This window comes from Monopterus albus, unplaced genomic scaffold, assembly GCF_001952655.1.
Source record: "Monopterus albus unplaced genomic scaffold, M_albus_1.0 scaffold5.1, whole genome shotgun sequence".
In the NCBI taxonomy this organism is placed as follows: Eukaryota; Metazoa; Chordata; class Actinopteri; order Synbranchiformes; family Synbranchidae; genus Monopterus; species Monopterus albus.
Genome location: NW_018127885.1, coordinates 151,124 through 164,950, shown reverse-complemented (window position 1 = coordinate 164,950; position 13,827 = coordinate 151,124). Strand labels below are relative to the sequence as shown.

General features: G+C 39.2%; 2 protein-coding genes across 5 annotated transcripts in view; one reads left to right on the top strand and one right to left on the bottom strand.

The window, feature by feature from the left end:
* Positions 1-932: 932 nt before the first annotated feature.
* LOC109966918 (kelch domain-containing protein 10-like) lies at positions 933-5,658 on the top strand. Its single transcript, XM_020612168.1, has 10 exons — positions 933-1,183; positions 2,236-2,328; positions 2,618-2,839; positions 2,963-3,117; positions 3,230-3,378; positions 3,482-3,566; positions 3,652-3,718; positions 3,807-3,854; positions 3,925-4,064; positions 4,361-5,658. The coding sequence occupies exons 1-10, from the start codon at positions 1,099-1,101 to the stop codon at positions 4,568-4,570; spliced, it is 1,254 nt and encodes a 417-aa protein (XP_020467824.1). The 5' UTR covers positions 933-1,098; the 3' UTR covers positions 4,571-5,658.
* A 1,764-nt stretch (positions 5,659-7,422) lies between these two features.
* Positions 7,423-13,827, bottom strand: part of cax2 (cation/H+ exchanger protein 2) — a 17,016-nt gene continuing 10,611 nt past the window's right edge. For 2 of the 4 annotated variants that reach the window (XM_020612080.1, XM_020612087.1), the window contains 12 exons: positions 13,121-13,214; positions 12,898-13,039; positions 12,578-12,761; positions 11,732-11,831; positions 10,302-10,435; positions 10,185-10,216; positions 9,379-9,488; positions 9,090-9,235; positions 8,878-8,972; positions 8,723-8,801; positions 8,509-8,617; positions 7,423-7,795 (listed from right to left, as the gene is read on the bottom strand). In XM_020612080.1, the coding sequence (XP_020467736.1) occupies positions 7,722-7,795; positions 8,509-8,617; positions 8,723-8,801; positions 8,878-8,972; positions 9,090-9,235; positions 9,379-9,488; positions 10,185-10,216; positions 10,302-10,435; positions 11,732-11,831; positions 12,578-12,761; positions 12,898-13,039; positions 13,121-13,214 (1,299 nt within the window). In that variant the 3' untranslated portion in view covers positions 7,423-7,721. Of the gene's footprint in view, positions 7,796-8,508; positions 8,618-8,722; positions 8,802-8,877; positions 9,236-9,378; positions 9,489-10,184; positions 10,217-10,301; positions 10,436-11,731; positions 11,832-12,577; positions 12,762-12,897; positions 13,040-13,120; positions 13,215-13,827 lie in introns of those variants that run through there. The other 2 variants (XM_020612105.1, XM_020612097.1) reach the window with 2 other exon arrangements.

Below are 13,827 nucleotides of genomic sequence, written 5' to 3'. Positions count from 1 at the left end.
ACTGAGACAACTCTTAATTAACTATATTGTGTTTATTCTCACACAGCTCATGTGAACAAGCCATAGTAGGTTTTCATGGGATTGATCTATCTGTTCTAATGTGCTCCTTCAACCTATGCTAGTGAGTTTCAAAAAGCATGTAATTAAACATTTTGTTAAATATCCAGTTTAAAACTTTCAAAGTTTTAGCATTATTAAGATTTAAAGCTATTACCAGTTGCTGATTAAATAGCTTGACAGACTAGGTTTTGTATGTAAAACAACCTCTCAGGGGACCTCTCCTCCTCCCTAATGTCTATAGGCTTCTAGGCCACTTCTGTAGCAGGGTGGACAAAAATAGTTTGTCTCTAAACATGGTACTGCACTAATGCTGAGGATGCAAGGTGAAGCAGTCCTGTCATTATGAAAAGTAAAATCAGGTTACGAAGCACTGAGGTAAAATAGAATAGAAATACAGTATGGAGGGCCTTGTGCTCAGACATGACAGAACCTGTGTTCTCTAATGTTCTAAAACCTTATATTTAAAGCTTTACAAAGTAATTGCAGTAAGTTGAGAAAAAAGAAATTTTTAAATGTGTCATAGACACGCAGTTGCTGAAAACCCTAATAGCTACTGCAGATGCATGTGTTTACCCGTTGGTGATCTGTACCAGTAACAATGGATGCATTAAAAGAGCATAGAGCCCCCTGAGGCTGCATATGTAGGAATATAGGGCCCAGCTTTTTATTTCCATACCACAGCATACTGGACTGGGGTAAGAAAATGATCTTTCCTCTGATTAACCACATAAAGAGTGTAAAGCTTTTAATTTCTTTTCTTTCATATTGTACATACTGTATTAAGAGGGCATGGCCAGTGCAAAACTATAAACGTGGGACTCTTCTTGAATGCGATATGAATAGTCTCCCTCTTCTGATTGGTCGCCTGAGGTCAGCTGTCTGTGACGCTGCAGGCAGCAGCAGGCGTGGAAGGTCCGGTGTGTTTCTTTATTTTGGTGCGATTGTTGGGGATTATAGCTTCATGCCACTACCTCTGGTTAAATAGAAGCAGTCTCCTGTCCGGGTCTAGGTGTGAACTCTTTTTGGTTTCTTGTTAAGATGTCGTCGAGTGATCATGACAGGACCTCCATTCACCTCAATACGTTTGAGAAACTGTCATGGAGGCCGTCCATCCGCGACTCAGGTTTGTAAACAAAATGCACTGCTCTGCAGGAGCCAGCAAGCCTGGTGCTGTCAGCAGAGCAAACAGGGAACTAAAGGTCAATCCTTTAGTTAACGTTAGTTTAGTCTTTGTGTGCACCAGGATGCTCATTTGTCTGAGTTTAATTTGTGTGCCAGCGCTGTATGCACACAGATCACAGTTAGCTAACGCTGCTACGGAAGCCAGCAGAAATTATAGAGTGCAGATGAGCAACCATCAGGTATCTGTAGCGCCATTGTTATTTTCTTTAAGTGGAGACTAGCACATGAAAGGCTGATGAGAGAGAAAGACAGGGGGTGTGGAGGGCCACGGACCGAGTTTAATGGAGGAGACTGACAACCGAGCGCACATAATGTTAGCGTTACAATACTGATAAGATTTAGTAAACATTCATCTAGGGCTGCCCCATAATAGTCGAGTCATTAGCCTACCGAGACTCTTCTAATCAAGCCTTTGCTTTAATTTACTCTTTTTTTTTTTCTCAGCCAGTGCAGCAGTACAAGCCCCAGCCCCCTGGTAGTTTGTCGTCTTCCTCTTCCCATTTATTCAGACAAATCCGTATGGCAGCCTGACATTATATATCGTCAGTTTTAAATGGGTCATGTGCAGCAGTCTTTATGATTTTTAAACGTTCAGAAATATGTTCCTGTCACTCTTTTGTATTTAAATAGAGCTGTTAATATGGTCGAAACTATAAATGAAATTCATGCCAGTTGATTTTCAGACATTCTAGGCCATATATATCTGTGAAAAGAAAGAATAGTCGCACTGAAGAGTCTACTGACAGAATACTTAATCTGATGCAGCCCTACAGTCATCATTTGTATACAGTACTATAAACCTTACATTGTGTAACATTATGAACAGTATGAAAGGCTTTAGGTTCCATGAAGGCAGGTTTATTTATAAAAGGTCAAATCTTAGTTTTTAGTAGCTGGAGTGTCATTGGTCACACCTCTGAAATAAAAGCAGGACATTAATAGTACATGTTTCTGTGTGACTCTTCTCTCTATTGGTTGGTGACTGACTTACAGGCTCAAAGAAGCGGACACGATGGCTTCAGGCTCGGCGCATCTTCTCCCCTTCCTGCTCCAACCTGCGGATCCCCAACAGATTTCTGAGAGAAGGTGCTAGAAGTGCATGACCTCCCTGTCTTACCTCACAGAAATAGACCAGTGTCTTATAAACTAATTATGCAACCTGAGCAATCCTGGTACTGTAAAATGTAACTAGTGTTGTGAAACTCACCGAGTGTGTTGTGCACAGTATGTTCAGGTAAAAGAAAGACAATAAGCCTACATTTTGAGGATGAGATGAATCACTTTGTCTAACATTTATGTGCCAGTATATCTTTTGCTTACTATCTCTGTTTGCTTTTTCAGTGACATGAGGAACTTAACCTTCTTCCTCCCACAGGACACTGCACACCACCCGCCCGAAGTGGACACCGCTGTGTTGCAGACAGCACCAATCTATATGTATTTGGAGGCTACAACCCAGACTTTGAGGAGGCAGGTGGCGCAGACAATGAAGACTACCCTCTTTTCAGGGAGCTTTGGAGGTTTCATTTTGCCACAGCCACATGGCAACAAGTCCACACAGAGGGTTACATGCCCACAGAGCTGGCTTCTATGTCAGGTAAGGACTGATTTCCCTTTGTTGTATTCCTATTTACACACACCCAAATTTTCTGTTTAGAGCCAGCTCCTGGGAAGATGTTAAATTAGGGCGAAGACTTGATTGTGATGATGTCTCTTTCAGTTGTTTTACACGGCAACAACCTGCTTGTTTTTGGTGGCACTGGGATTCCATTTGGTGAAAACAATGGTAATGATGTCCATGTGTGCAATGTTCAGTACAAGCGATGGAACCTGCTCAGCTGCAGAGGGAAGAAACCAAACAAGATCTATGGGCAGGTGACTGTTTATTACTTTTTCTTTATAGCTGCTAGAAAGCTTAGCAAAAATTCACAAACTTGTTCTGTGTCATTCATAACTGTGACTATCTATCGGTGTTCTCCATTTCCAGGCGATGGTCATCATAAATGGCTGTCTCTATGTGTTTGGAGGGACAACTGGCTACCTTTACAGCACAGACCTGCACAGGCTGGACCTGACCACCAAAGAATGGCTCCACCTTCAACCCAAAAACACACCCTTAGATCTACCAGAGGAGAGGTCATTGGACACAGATAATTTTGACTACTACAGTATGTGATCTATAATGAATTCTCAGTATATTTGCAGTATATTAAAATGCACTGAAAATATGACGTTACAGGTACAGGCATGAGCTAGCTCATGACGAACAGAGAATATACATTTTTGGAGGCGGAACTTCCTGGACATCATACCCCCTGGACAAGGTGAGAGGGACAAGCACAATGAGGAAGTTTGACATTAAGACTGTTATTTTATCTATTTAATTATTATTTTATTTGTTTTTATCAGATTCACGCATATAACTTGGAGACAAATTATTGGGAAGAAATAGTCACCAAACCTTGTGAAAAAATAGGTTTGTGACCCTTATCTTTTTATTTGCAGAATAAAGGATTTAAAGACAACAGCATAAATTCACTTTGTAATATTTATTATTGTGACAGGATATCCTGCTGCCCGCCGTTGTCACAGCTGTGTGCAGGTCAAAGATGGTAAGGAGTGTTTCACACAGCAGTAAATCTGCCTGAAATGATTCTTTTAACCATCTGTTTTTATCTCTAGAGGTGTTTATATGCGGGGGTTATGATGGGGAGCAGATCCTGTCTGACCTGTGGAAGATCAACCTGCAGACTTTTCAGTGGACCAAGCTGCCAGCCGTCATGCCAGAACCAGCCTACTTTCACTGTGCTACAGTCACTCCAGTTAGTAAAACTTCATTCACACCTAACTTTGAGTGTAGATTTCTCTCCAGCATCAAGTGGAAAAAGAAATCTAGACAGCAGTTTTATTTGCAGCTAATAATTATGATCATTTTCATCAATCTGCTGCTTTACATTGTTTTAAAACGGAGAAAACCAACACATCCTAATGCAGGTAAAACTGAAACCAGAGAATATTTGGTTTTGCTTAAAAATCACTCAAAAAAAACAAAACAAAGTATCAATAGTTGCTGATTACCGTTATGCTGACTGACTAATTGATTAATGGATTCCTTCAGGCTGGCTGTATGTATGTCCATGGTGGAGTTGTCAACATTTCTGGTAACCGAAGGACTGGCTCTTTGTACAAAGTGTGGCTGGTAGTGCCCAGCCTGCTGGAACTGACCTGGGAAAAACTGCTGAAAACCTTCCCTCGCTTAGCCCGGTTGTCCACCCTTCAGCTGCTCAGCCTGGGACTGACCCACACACTAATCCAGCGTCTCAAATAGACCGAGCACGGACACTGAGGGGCGCGGTATATGATGGAACTGAACAGACTCTAAAATTGCTGAGAAGTCAATGAAAAAGTTGACAAAAAGTGTTGACGTCAAATGCTTTCAAAAATACTTGGAATGCATTTTAACTGTAGGTTTTTGTTTTTTTAAATCTGCTAAGTGCAATGTTGTAAGTTTCTCTGTATGTGAACGTGTCAGATTTGAGTTTGCACGTATCCGTGAGAGCTATGCAACAGCGGGGACACCAGAATCGCTGTATACAGATTTCTATTTCCTTGTCCCATAGAAGTGTTTTGCATGTCATTTATACAGTGTGTGTGTGTGTGTGTGTGTGTGGTTTTTTTTATTTTTTATTTTTTTTATTTATATCACGCATCAATATCACAGAAACTTGTGGAGCATGAGCAGGAACAGTTGTCGTAAATGTTCCAAAGACCACTTTATGAAAGGTAAAATGACTGTTTGCTTCTGTCCAGAAGCTGAGGAAACAATTATAACTCTATTTTCCATGTGTTGACATGCAAGGAATTTAACTTGGTACACTACAGTGCTCCCAACCTGCTGCACAAGACAGTCACCAAGCAAAGTTAAAGACTATACAATCAGAGTAAAACGGCTTTAAATGAGGATAACACCCCATAATAAATAAAGAAAATGGAGCCCATACTTCACTTAATCAGCATGCCCAAGATATATTATCAAGGTATGCTTGTTTCACTGTTGCTGAAGTGACAGCAGGTTGCTGCCATCTTTGACACGTTCACTAAGTTGCTGCTACGCCCACTGTGACATTGTTAGGGTTTACAAACGACTAGATTCAAACTGGCAAAGTCTGTCCAGTTTATATCCTGAGACACTTAAATCTGCAGTTGGTCAGTTTGAACTGAGCTACATCCTTTGCAGAGTGGCTTGTGCTGATAAAGACACTTTACACCTGTGACACTTCTTAAATAGAGCGGTTATTTATGGCGTCATGTTTTAGCCTCAAAGACTGATTGATTGCATGCTGATGTGCGATTTATAATTCTGTTTTTAAAAAATGTTCCCCTCGCTGGTCACCTTAGACTTCATGATCACCTGAAAACCCACTGTCATCACTGTGAATCTTATTGTGCCTCTTTGTGTTCTCTTCCCCATTTTTGGAAAAAAAAAAAAAAAAGGAGCTTAATAAGTTAGAAGTGAACTTGCACAGCTGTAGCTCTGTCAAGCCTTTTTGCTTCTTCAGTCAGTGCCTTCTGAATTTCCAAAATGTCACACATACTGTTTTATACTTCTGTAAGTCTTTTAAGCTTTTTACTTTGTTGATGACTGAGCTGTGTACTTGTAGCCTTTCTACCTGGTGCTGCCACATGAGTCTTCCTTTGCTGAACTTCTCTGTATGATCAGTCAGGAAATACCACTGCAGCTAAAGATTATTCATTAAATGAAATCCACGTTTTATTTTACATATTTATTTTAATCACTGTGCTGCTGTTTTTTATTACAAAACTTTAAATTGTATCACATCATGTAATTGCATTTCTTTTTTCCCCCACCTGATTTAATTTCAGTTAATACTTTTTGCCTAAACTCCATTTAAACCACTTATAATTTAACTTAGGTTCCATTATTAATGTTAACTTTTGTGCTTGTTTGTCAGAAGAAAGTTGTGCTGTTTTATTTTGAAGAATTAGGAGGTATGGGATGTTATTTTAACTAGTAATAAGGTAGGGTGTGTGACGTGTACTCAGGATGTTAAATACTGTGATTGCACTTGGTCTGTAGTGCTCCAAAAACATTCACCATCATCAGAATATTGGCAGGCGCAGTCATTTCTGTTAAATCAGATTTTTGTATGCCCTCGATGATTTGGTTCTTTTGCAGTTACTGTAATACTCCCAGCTGCTTGTATCAAGTCATGATACCCCCCCCCCCCCAACACATTAATTTTTATACTCTTTTGAATTTGAATTTGACTATTGAGTATCTCAGCAGCATTTTATTTCACTGCAACTGTGTTGGCACCATATTAAGTTAAACTCATTTTAAAGTTGCTCAAATGCTCGTTGTAAAATCCAAAACCAAACCTCAGTCCCTTTTTCAGAAGAAGCAACAGTCTGCTTTGTTTGCTCAGACTTGGGAAATATACTGCATTGCTTAAGATAGAGATGTTTATATTTACATCATTTTTGATGTTCTTGAAAGTTGAATGATCTCTTTTGCATGTCAGTATGGTGTGCATGTCACTTTACATAAACTCCCAGGAATATGAGGTGAATTTCTTCTCAAAGTCAATTATGGCTCTAATGTACATTGTTTTGTCATTTCTGCCTGTACAAACAATAAAAACAGACAGTTTTTCAGAATAGTGCACTGACAGATATTGTTGTTGTTCATATTATGCACAGATAGCCACAACTGTGGGGTGTCAGTGTTTTATTTAAAATAATGCCGCTTATTTCACTCTGACAAACATGTACCATTTAACGTTTTGGAGTTAAAGTATATAAAATGTATTATAACAGTGCTTTAAACAAAATACTGTTAGTGCAAATATTTAATATAATATCCTTTATTTAAAAAACATTTTTTTCTCCTCCATTGCAGTTGCAGAGACCATAAGAAGTTATGACACACATAGTTAGGTATGTTAGCTTACAAACAGTACAGTTCACAGTAGTTGGAGTTATATATTTGTGCAGAAGAGTTTTCAGTTTTCTTATTGGAAATGACATAAAAACAATATACCAGTAAGTTTCAGTTTATTAGCAGCATACAAACACTGAATAAATGTCAATAACATATTAGAATGTGGTTGTATACTGATTTTATAGTCGGTGTTCTAACCTTTGCATTTTGTCTTATACTTTTTTTTTTTAAGTTTTACTATATAGTCATTAATTTGTTTACACCAGCATACATTTATGGCAGCCTGTAGTCAGCGATCTGCTTTTTGACCATTACATAAATCTACAACTACATCGGTGTCTTATAAACATTTATTAAGTGTTAATATACTGCTTATAAATTCTTAATAGGGGACTTAATGCGTTACCAAAATACTTAAGAAAAGGCCCACTTCAGGATCCTGTCGTGATCAATTCGTCATAATCCCGTTGGTGTCTTCCTGGCTTAAAAACATGAGCTGAAAATCACAGATCCTCACTCAACATCCTGCTGGAGATGGAGCGAAGTAATAAAGAGCTAACAGGATAAGGTAGACAACCACCAGAGCTGTACCTGAGGAAAGCAAGTAAAAAAATAACAGAATTTTTGATTGAGATGTCACCGGGGCACATAAGAAGCGACAGTGCCTATTGTTCTAAGATAACGTTCAAAGCAACCACCACACTGGATAGCACATTTTGTTTCTTCAGTTATCTGTATTATCCTGCTAGGCATAATGCTTAGAAAAACTTAATATCTTTTAGATGGTCGCTGATTTCATGCAGGTGTTGTATGCAAATCAAAGCTTTTATCAGTGTTAATAATTCATTGTAAAGTCAGATTCACCAAGGCACTGTTGTGGCAACTCTTCCTGTGGCATGTCCGAAGGTTTACAGAGTTATTCAGATACTGTAACTGTGTTGAATAAAACTCACAACACTCTTAGGATCACTGGCTGATATAAAAGGACCTATTGTGATAATTCAACAGTTATCCAGATACACGACAAAATCAACCTCTAAGACCAAGCTTCAAGGAAACTTAAGAGTTGGCTGCTGAACAGAGACTAGTACAAAAATGAAAAGGAAAAAAAGCAGCAAACTACCAAATTTGTGTATTCTCATCACAACACCCTACTTTGTTCATTATTTATCTTCTAGGTTTGAAATTCTGGGTTTGAATCATCCAACAAGGCTTGTGAATCAACAAGGAAAGTTTCTGAACAGTCCTTGTGTGCTATGCAACGTTTAATTACACAGTAAAGCCTTAAAGCATTTTGAGATTACCTTGAAAGTAATCCGATTTGCCGTCCATAAAGATGTAGTTGACTAGAATCACACTGAAGATGCTGGCGCAAAGGTGCATGTCATTGAATAACAGCACAAATCCCACATCCTACACAAAGCAGATGCTGTTTGATTACAGAAAACTATGACGCCACAAGCATTAGGTATTTGTATGAATAAATCAATGATCAAAATAAAGAGAATGCCCTCTTACATAGAAGACACTGAATAAGACCAGTATTGGAATCTGTAGCATGCAAACCTGCACGGCGATGCAACTTCCCACCTCTAAGCTGAAAAAATAAAGATGATTTAGATACAGAAATCACTTTTAAACATTTTAAGTACCTTTATTAAGATGTAATTTACCTAAGACTGATATTGTTCTGGAGTGCAAACTGGATCCCATTAACAATTTCTGGGATCTCAGGAACCATAGCAACAACTGTCACCGCAATGAAGTACTGGAGAAAGGAAATATACATACACACACACACATATATATATATATGTACGTTAACAAAACTGGAGGAAACCACAAAATTAAAACTGCCTGAGCATGCTTAGATGCAAACTGTGACCTGAGAGATGTTTGGTTGGTTTAATATGGGCTGGATGTGCTCAGTGGCCAGATCGGCACAGGCAGACATGAGGACAGTGGCCATAATGAGGATGAGCAGAGACCTCCACCGCGACCAGTGGACCACTGCTCCATGGTGAGCCGTCACTGCACACACACATACATAATGAGATTATGTCTTATGTAGTATGTAAGTAAGCATTAGACGGATGAACCTCACTGTTCATTGTATTGTAGTGCAGTTTTGTGTTAGCTATTAACTGTGGTTCATTAGAGTTATTCATACATACCAGGTCCTCCAACATGGATGTTGTAAATGTAGGAGTGAGTCTTCAGTGTGAATATCAGCCCAGTGATGTAGGCAAGTGGTAGGAGGACAGACACTGTGTACACCAGTGGCCTGACAACAAGAACACATAACAAATAAGAGGGGAGAAACCTACAAAGGAACATATGACAACTGAACATGTTATCGCTTGTTTATATCAAACCACTTGTTGTCTTAGTTTTGATAAAGTGATCATCCATCTGGCAGGTACTGTTTTCCATTTGTCTCACTAGAATATGAAAACAATTTAAACTTGAAACTTGCTTGAGTTTGAGGTTTCCTTAAAAGGGTCTTTCTCTCCTCATAATGTTTTTGCCCGTATCAAATTATTATTTCATGGTAAAGCGGTTGTGTAAAATCTACTTGCTGATGCATTCCGGGGTATTGCAAGGTCTGAGACTTTGAGAAAATAAGGACATTGTGTCCTTAAATGCCTCTGTCCACAGACTACTGAAAATAGTGCAACTCTGAAATAAAAAAAAATGCAAGCGACTATGGTTTTTCCACCAATAGATTACATTATTTCATACATTTTTCAATGTCTCAGTAAGTGATTTTCATGTCATACTGAATGTAACTGAGATAGCTTCCACTGGAAGGTCCACATCAACCCACAGATGTATGGGATGTAAAATAAAATAGTTGTTACGGTCGTAATGATTCGCAATATGTACGGGTAGCTCAAGGGCTAAAACGTGCAAAACCACTGGTAAGGTCTTTAAATTTATTTAAATTCCATTCAGTATATTAATGAAAAGAATCTCTTACTCAACATGGCTGTTGAACAGTGTACTGTTGTTCTGTTGAATAAAAAAAATCACATTACACACACAGAGTATGCAAGTCATGCATTATTCATTATATTGTGCTGCTCACGACCCTGACCAGATCGTAGTGACAGTTGTGGCAGATGAACCGTTCACTGCTGCTGCTCGTGCTGTTTCCTCCAGTGGAGCTGGTACAGGTGTCACACACCAGGTTTCCATAAGCCTTGGAGAACAATGTGGGGGCAAACACACCTGCCGTTGACAGTTAAGGGGATAATTGAATTAAACATGGTTCTGTCGCTGCAATCATCACCTGACCATCATCAAGTATTTTCCTATCAGACTGTGATATGTGGAGCTAAATATTTGAACTACTGTATCTAGGGAAACAGGCATAATTAAAAATGTTTACACATCTCTGAAGAATATCTCTGAACATGACTTCCTATTCTCCACACAATTACTTTTCTCACAGTCTAGTGTATGGGGAAAAAACATTCCCTTTAAACCCAGTTCACAGATAAAGTATGTAGGATAGGAAATTAAGTATAAAATAATTTAAAGGTAAGGTTGGTGATTCCCTTCAAAAAGATGTTGTTGTTGTCAGAAGCTGCGACCTGCATGCAGTGTGTGCATTATGAGTGTGAGAAGACCGCCACACGGAACAGACTAATTTTACATGCAGCCAGACAGTAGTCCGCTCTAAGTCTATAGATGGGATTGTAATGCAGTTAACTGGACATCAAAGGCCACATGCAGTGTTTGTGTTACCAAGACAGTGGAGTTAGCTAGCCTCCCTCTTCACTTCTTCCCACCGGAAGAGCCCGGACTTCTAAGGCTAGTTACCGGCTATGAGACAGAGATAAAGCAGCTTAGCCATGAACCAGAGGTCCCCAACTACAATTTGGGGCCACAGATCTGGGTGGGTAACACTGTATTCGAGAAAGTTACAACTAAAAAGAAGATGGATGCTGCAAGAAGTAAACCCAGAATTAACATTGGTGCAGCTTTTGAACAATGGTGATAACTAAGAACAAAAGTGACACCATATTTCTGCTGGACAGTTATTTAAAAAAAATCAGCTGCAGCTGTATCAGTTGCCTGCAGGTGGTGCAAGTGTCGAAATCTTAGCAGATGCTACATTTTTGTCTTCAGGAAGCAAAAACAGTACATCTCCCTCCCTAGACTATGTCTTTTTCAGTAGGGGATGCAGGGTGGCAGCAGAGAACATATCTTTTTTTAAGTTATTTTTTTCTGGTATATTGTTGCCATTATTAGTGGCAAACAGGAGAAAATGTCAGTGCCTGCCCGGACATGAACCACAGATATCACACATGCACTGGCGCATGTGTACCTAGTGCACTGCATCATAACCATTCAGCAAGCATAAAAAATATCTGAGGCAGTTCTATGAGGTGGTTGGTATTCAAAAATACAGTTAGAAGTTGTTTCCTACTGCTCCCTCGTAAGAAGTTCTGCACATTAACTTCTGTTATCACCACCTGTGTCTTCCAAAATGTGCCAGTATACTGATCTTATGGTGCTTACCTCCTACAGAGATGAAAAGCAGTGCAGCGCTCACTCCAGCAGAGCGACTATTGAATCTTTGCTCACTGTGTTTCAGCCCTCCAATTATCATGCAGATGCCCTAAGTGAAAGACAAAGCCGTGAGTCTCATTCATATTATACTGTACATGTTATATTAGTATTGTGTGTTTAAACATGATTTTTGTCAGCTTTGTGGTACTGACACTAAATGAATTCCTCATTGTGTCTACAGGTTGAAATGATAGTTTCATGCACAGTGGGTAAGGCAAAGCTTTCTAAACAAGGCAAGGACATGTAGCTTCTAACTGAAAGTACCCTTTATAAATAAAATTGCATTGCCTTGCCCTGTGGGGTATTTGACCACTAGTTCTGTTAGAGAGAGCAGTGTTTTAGTTTGTTTGGCTGCCCGTTTCATTCTAACCTGCTGATTGACAGTTGGTGGCAGCAATGCACCAAAAACTGTTGCAATCTTCCAGTAAAGGCAGTGAAATAGAAGAGTGCTAGCTAGTAGACTTGCATGCAAACCCATGATGTAAACAATGTAGGATTTCAAACATTTTAAGCATCAAAGCATCAGCTTTTTTATGAAAATGAAAAATATTATATATATAATATAACTTAAGACATTAGTCTGACCACTAGTATCCACACAGTGTGTTTTGGTGAGACAAGCTAGATGTGAAGATAAGTTTTGTTTATGAGAAAACTGCAGGTTACCTTTAATGTAGGTTGTGAAGCATGTTGTTAACTTAAAAGTACTTGTACATTTTAGAGATTTTTTTTCAGGTGCTTTAAAAATTAAGATCTGATTCAGACGTAAATTTGATGTAATGCACGTTAGCTCACAGGAATAAAGAGGATGCATCCCAGCAACGTGCCAGTCAGTGCTGTTTTAACAACCTCCTGCAGACACGGGTTAGCTGCCTGGTGTCCTCTGAGCAGGGCTGTAATGTAAAAGGTCAACTCTGTGATGGAGCCGAAGGTGGCGTTCACCACCGCACCCACAGCGAAGTTACTCTGGGCTGAGATACTGCAAAAATGAACAAAGTTAAAATAATTAGTAAGAAAATCTGTATCTCTTTTAATCTTTTTGGTATAGTTCATGTATAGGGTAACATTAAATTCAACTCTTTTTACTTCACCTAAGGTCACTTTTCGGAGCTCACCTGGCAATGCCCATGCCGATATAATAAGACAGAGGTATGATGGAGGAGATTGCTATGGCAAACTTGACATCAGAGCTTGTGTATCGGTTGTCTCTGTCAATATATCCAATTACAATGGCAACTATTACCAGAGGGAGGAGGTCTGTGGTGGGAGTCAAAGATGATAACAGGTCTTCATATGACACACAATGGCACGCACTTCATATATCATGGTAAAGGATACTGACAGCGAACACATTGATCCCATCAACTGTGTATTTGTAGTAGTACCAGTTTGCAGCATGGTAGCAGCACAGCAGCGCTCTGGTCTCAGAGGACTGACTCGACGACATGACCAGAGAAATACAGGAGATAAAAACGAGTTTGCAGTTTACCCAGCGAGATGTGGATGTGATTTTTTTTTTATTTGATTTGATTTGATTTATTCTTTCAAGCATGTAAAGACAGTTGATATGACAACACACATGATTGTACACATAATCCAATATCAATTTGCTTATACCTAGTAAGCAGCCATGGGTGAACAGAAAATACAAACCAAGGAAACAAGGGATGATGTCTACAAAACTTGTGAGAGTCTAATAGCATAATGGATAAAATGGAGCATTTGGAAGTACAGTCCAAGCGAAAAAAACCTGATCTTCGAGGGAATCAAGGAATCAGCTGGAGAAAGCTGGATGGAAGCGGAATGTAAAGTGAAGGAGATTCTAAAGAATAAACTGCAAATTCATCAAGAAATTGAGATGGAGCGGGCTCACAGAGTCGGGAAACCTTCTGATCGGGGACCGAGGGCGGTGATGGTAAAGTTGATGAAAGAGAAGAATAAGGCACACATACTGCAACAAGCAAAGAAGCTTAAAGGATCTAATATTTATATAAATGAAGATTACACCGAGTCTGTGAGGAAGAGAAGAAGGGAGTTGATGCCGA

What these genes read in the sequence shown, in the direction of transcription:
- LOC109966918 (XM_020612168.1), top strand. Translation starts at nt 1,099, where the DNA reads ATGTCGTCGAGTGATCATGACAGGACCTCCATTCACCTCAATACGTTT. An exon ending in CAACAGATTTCTGAGAGAAG is followed by an intron (nt 2,329 to 2,617) that starts GTGCTAGAAGTG and finishes TTCCTCCCACAG; the next exon opens with GACACTGCACACCACCCGCC. An exon ending in AGAGCTGGCTTCTATGTCAG is followed by an intron (nt 2,840 to 2,962) that starts GTAAGGACTGAT and finishes TGTCTCTTTCAG; the next exon opens with TTGTTTTACACGGCAACAAC.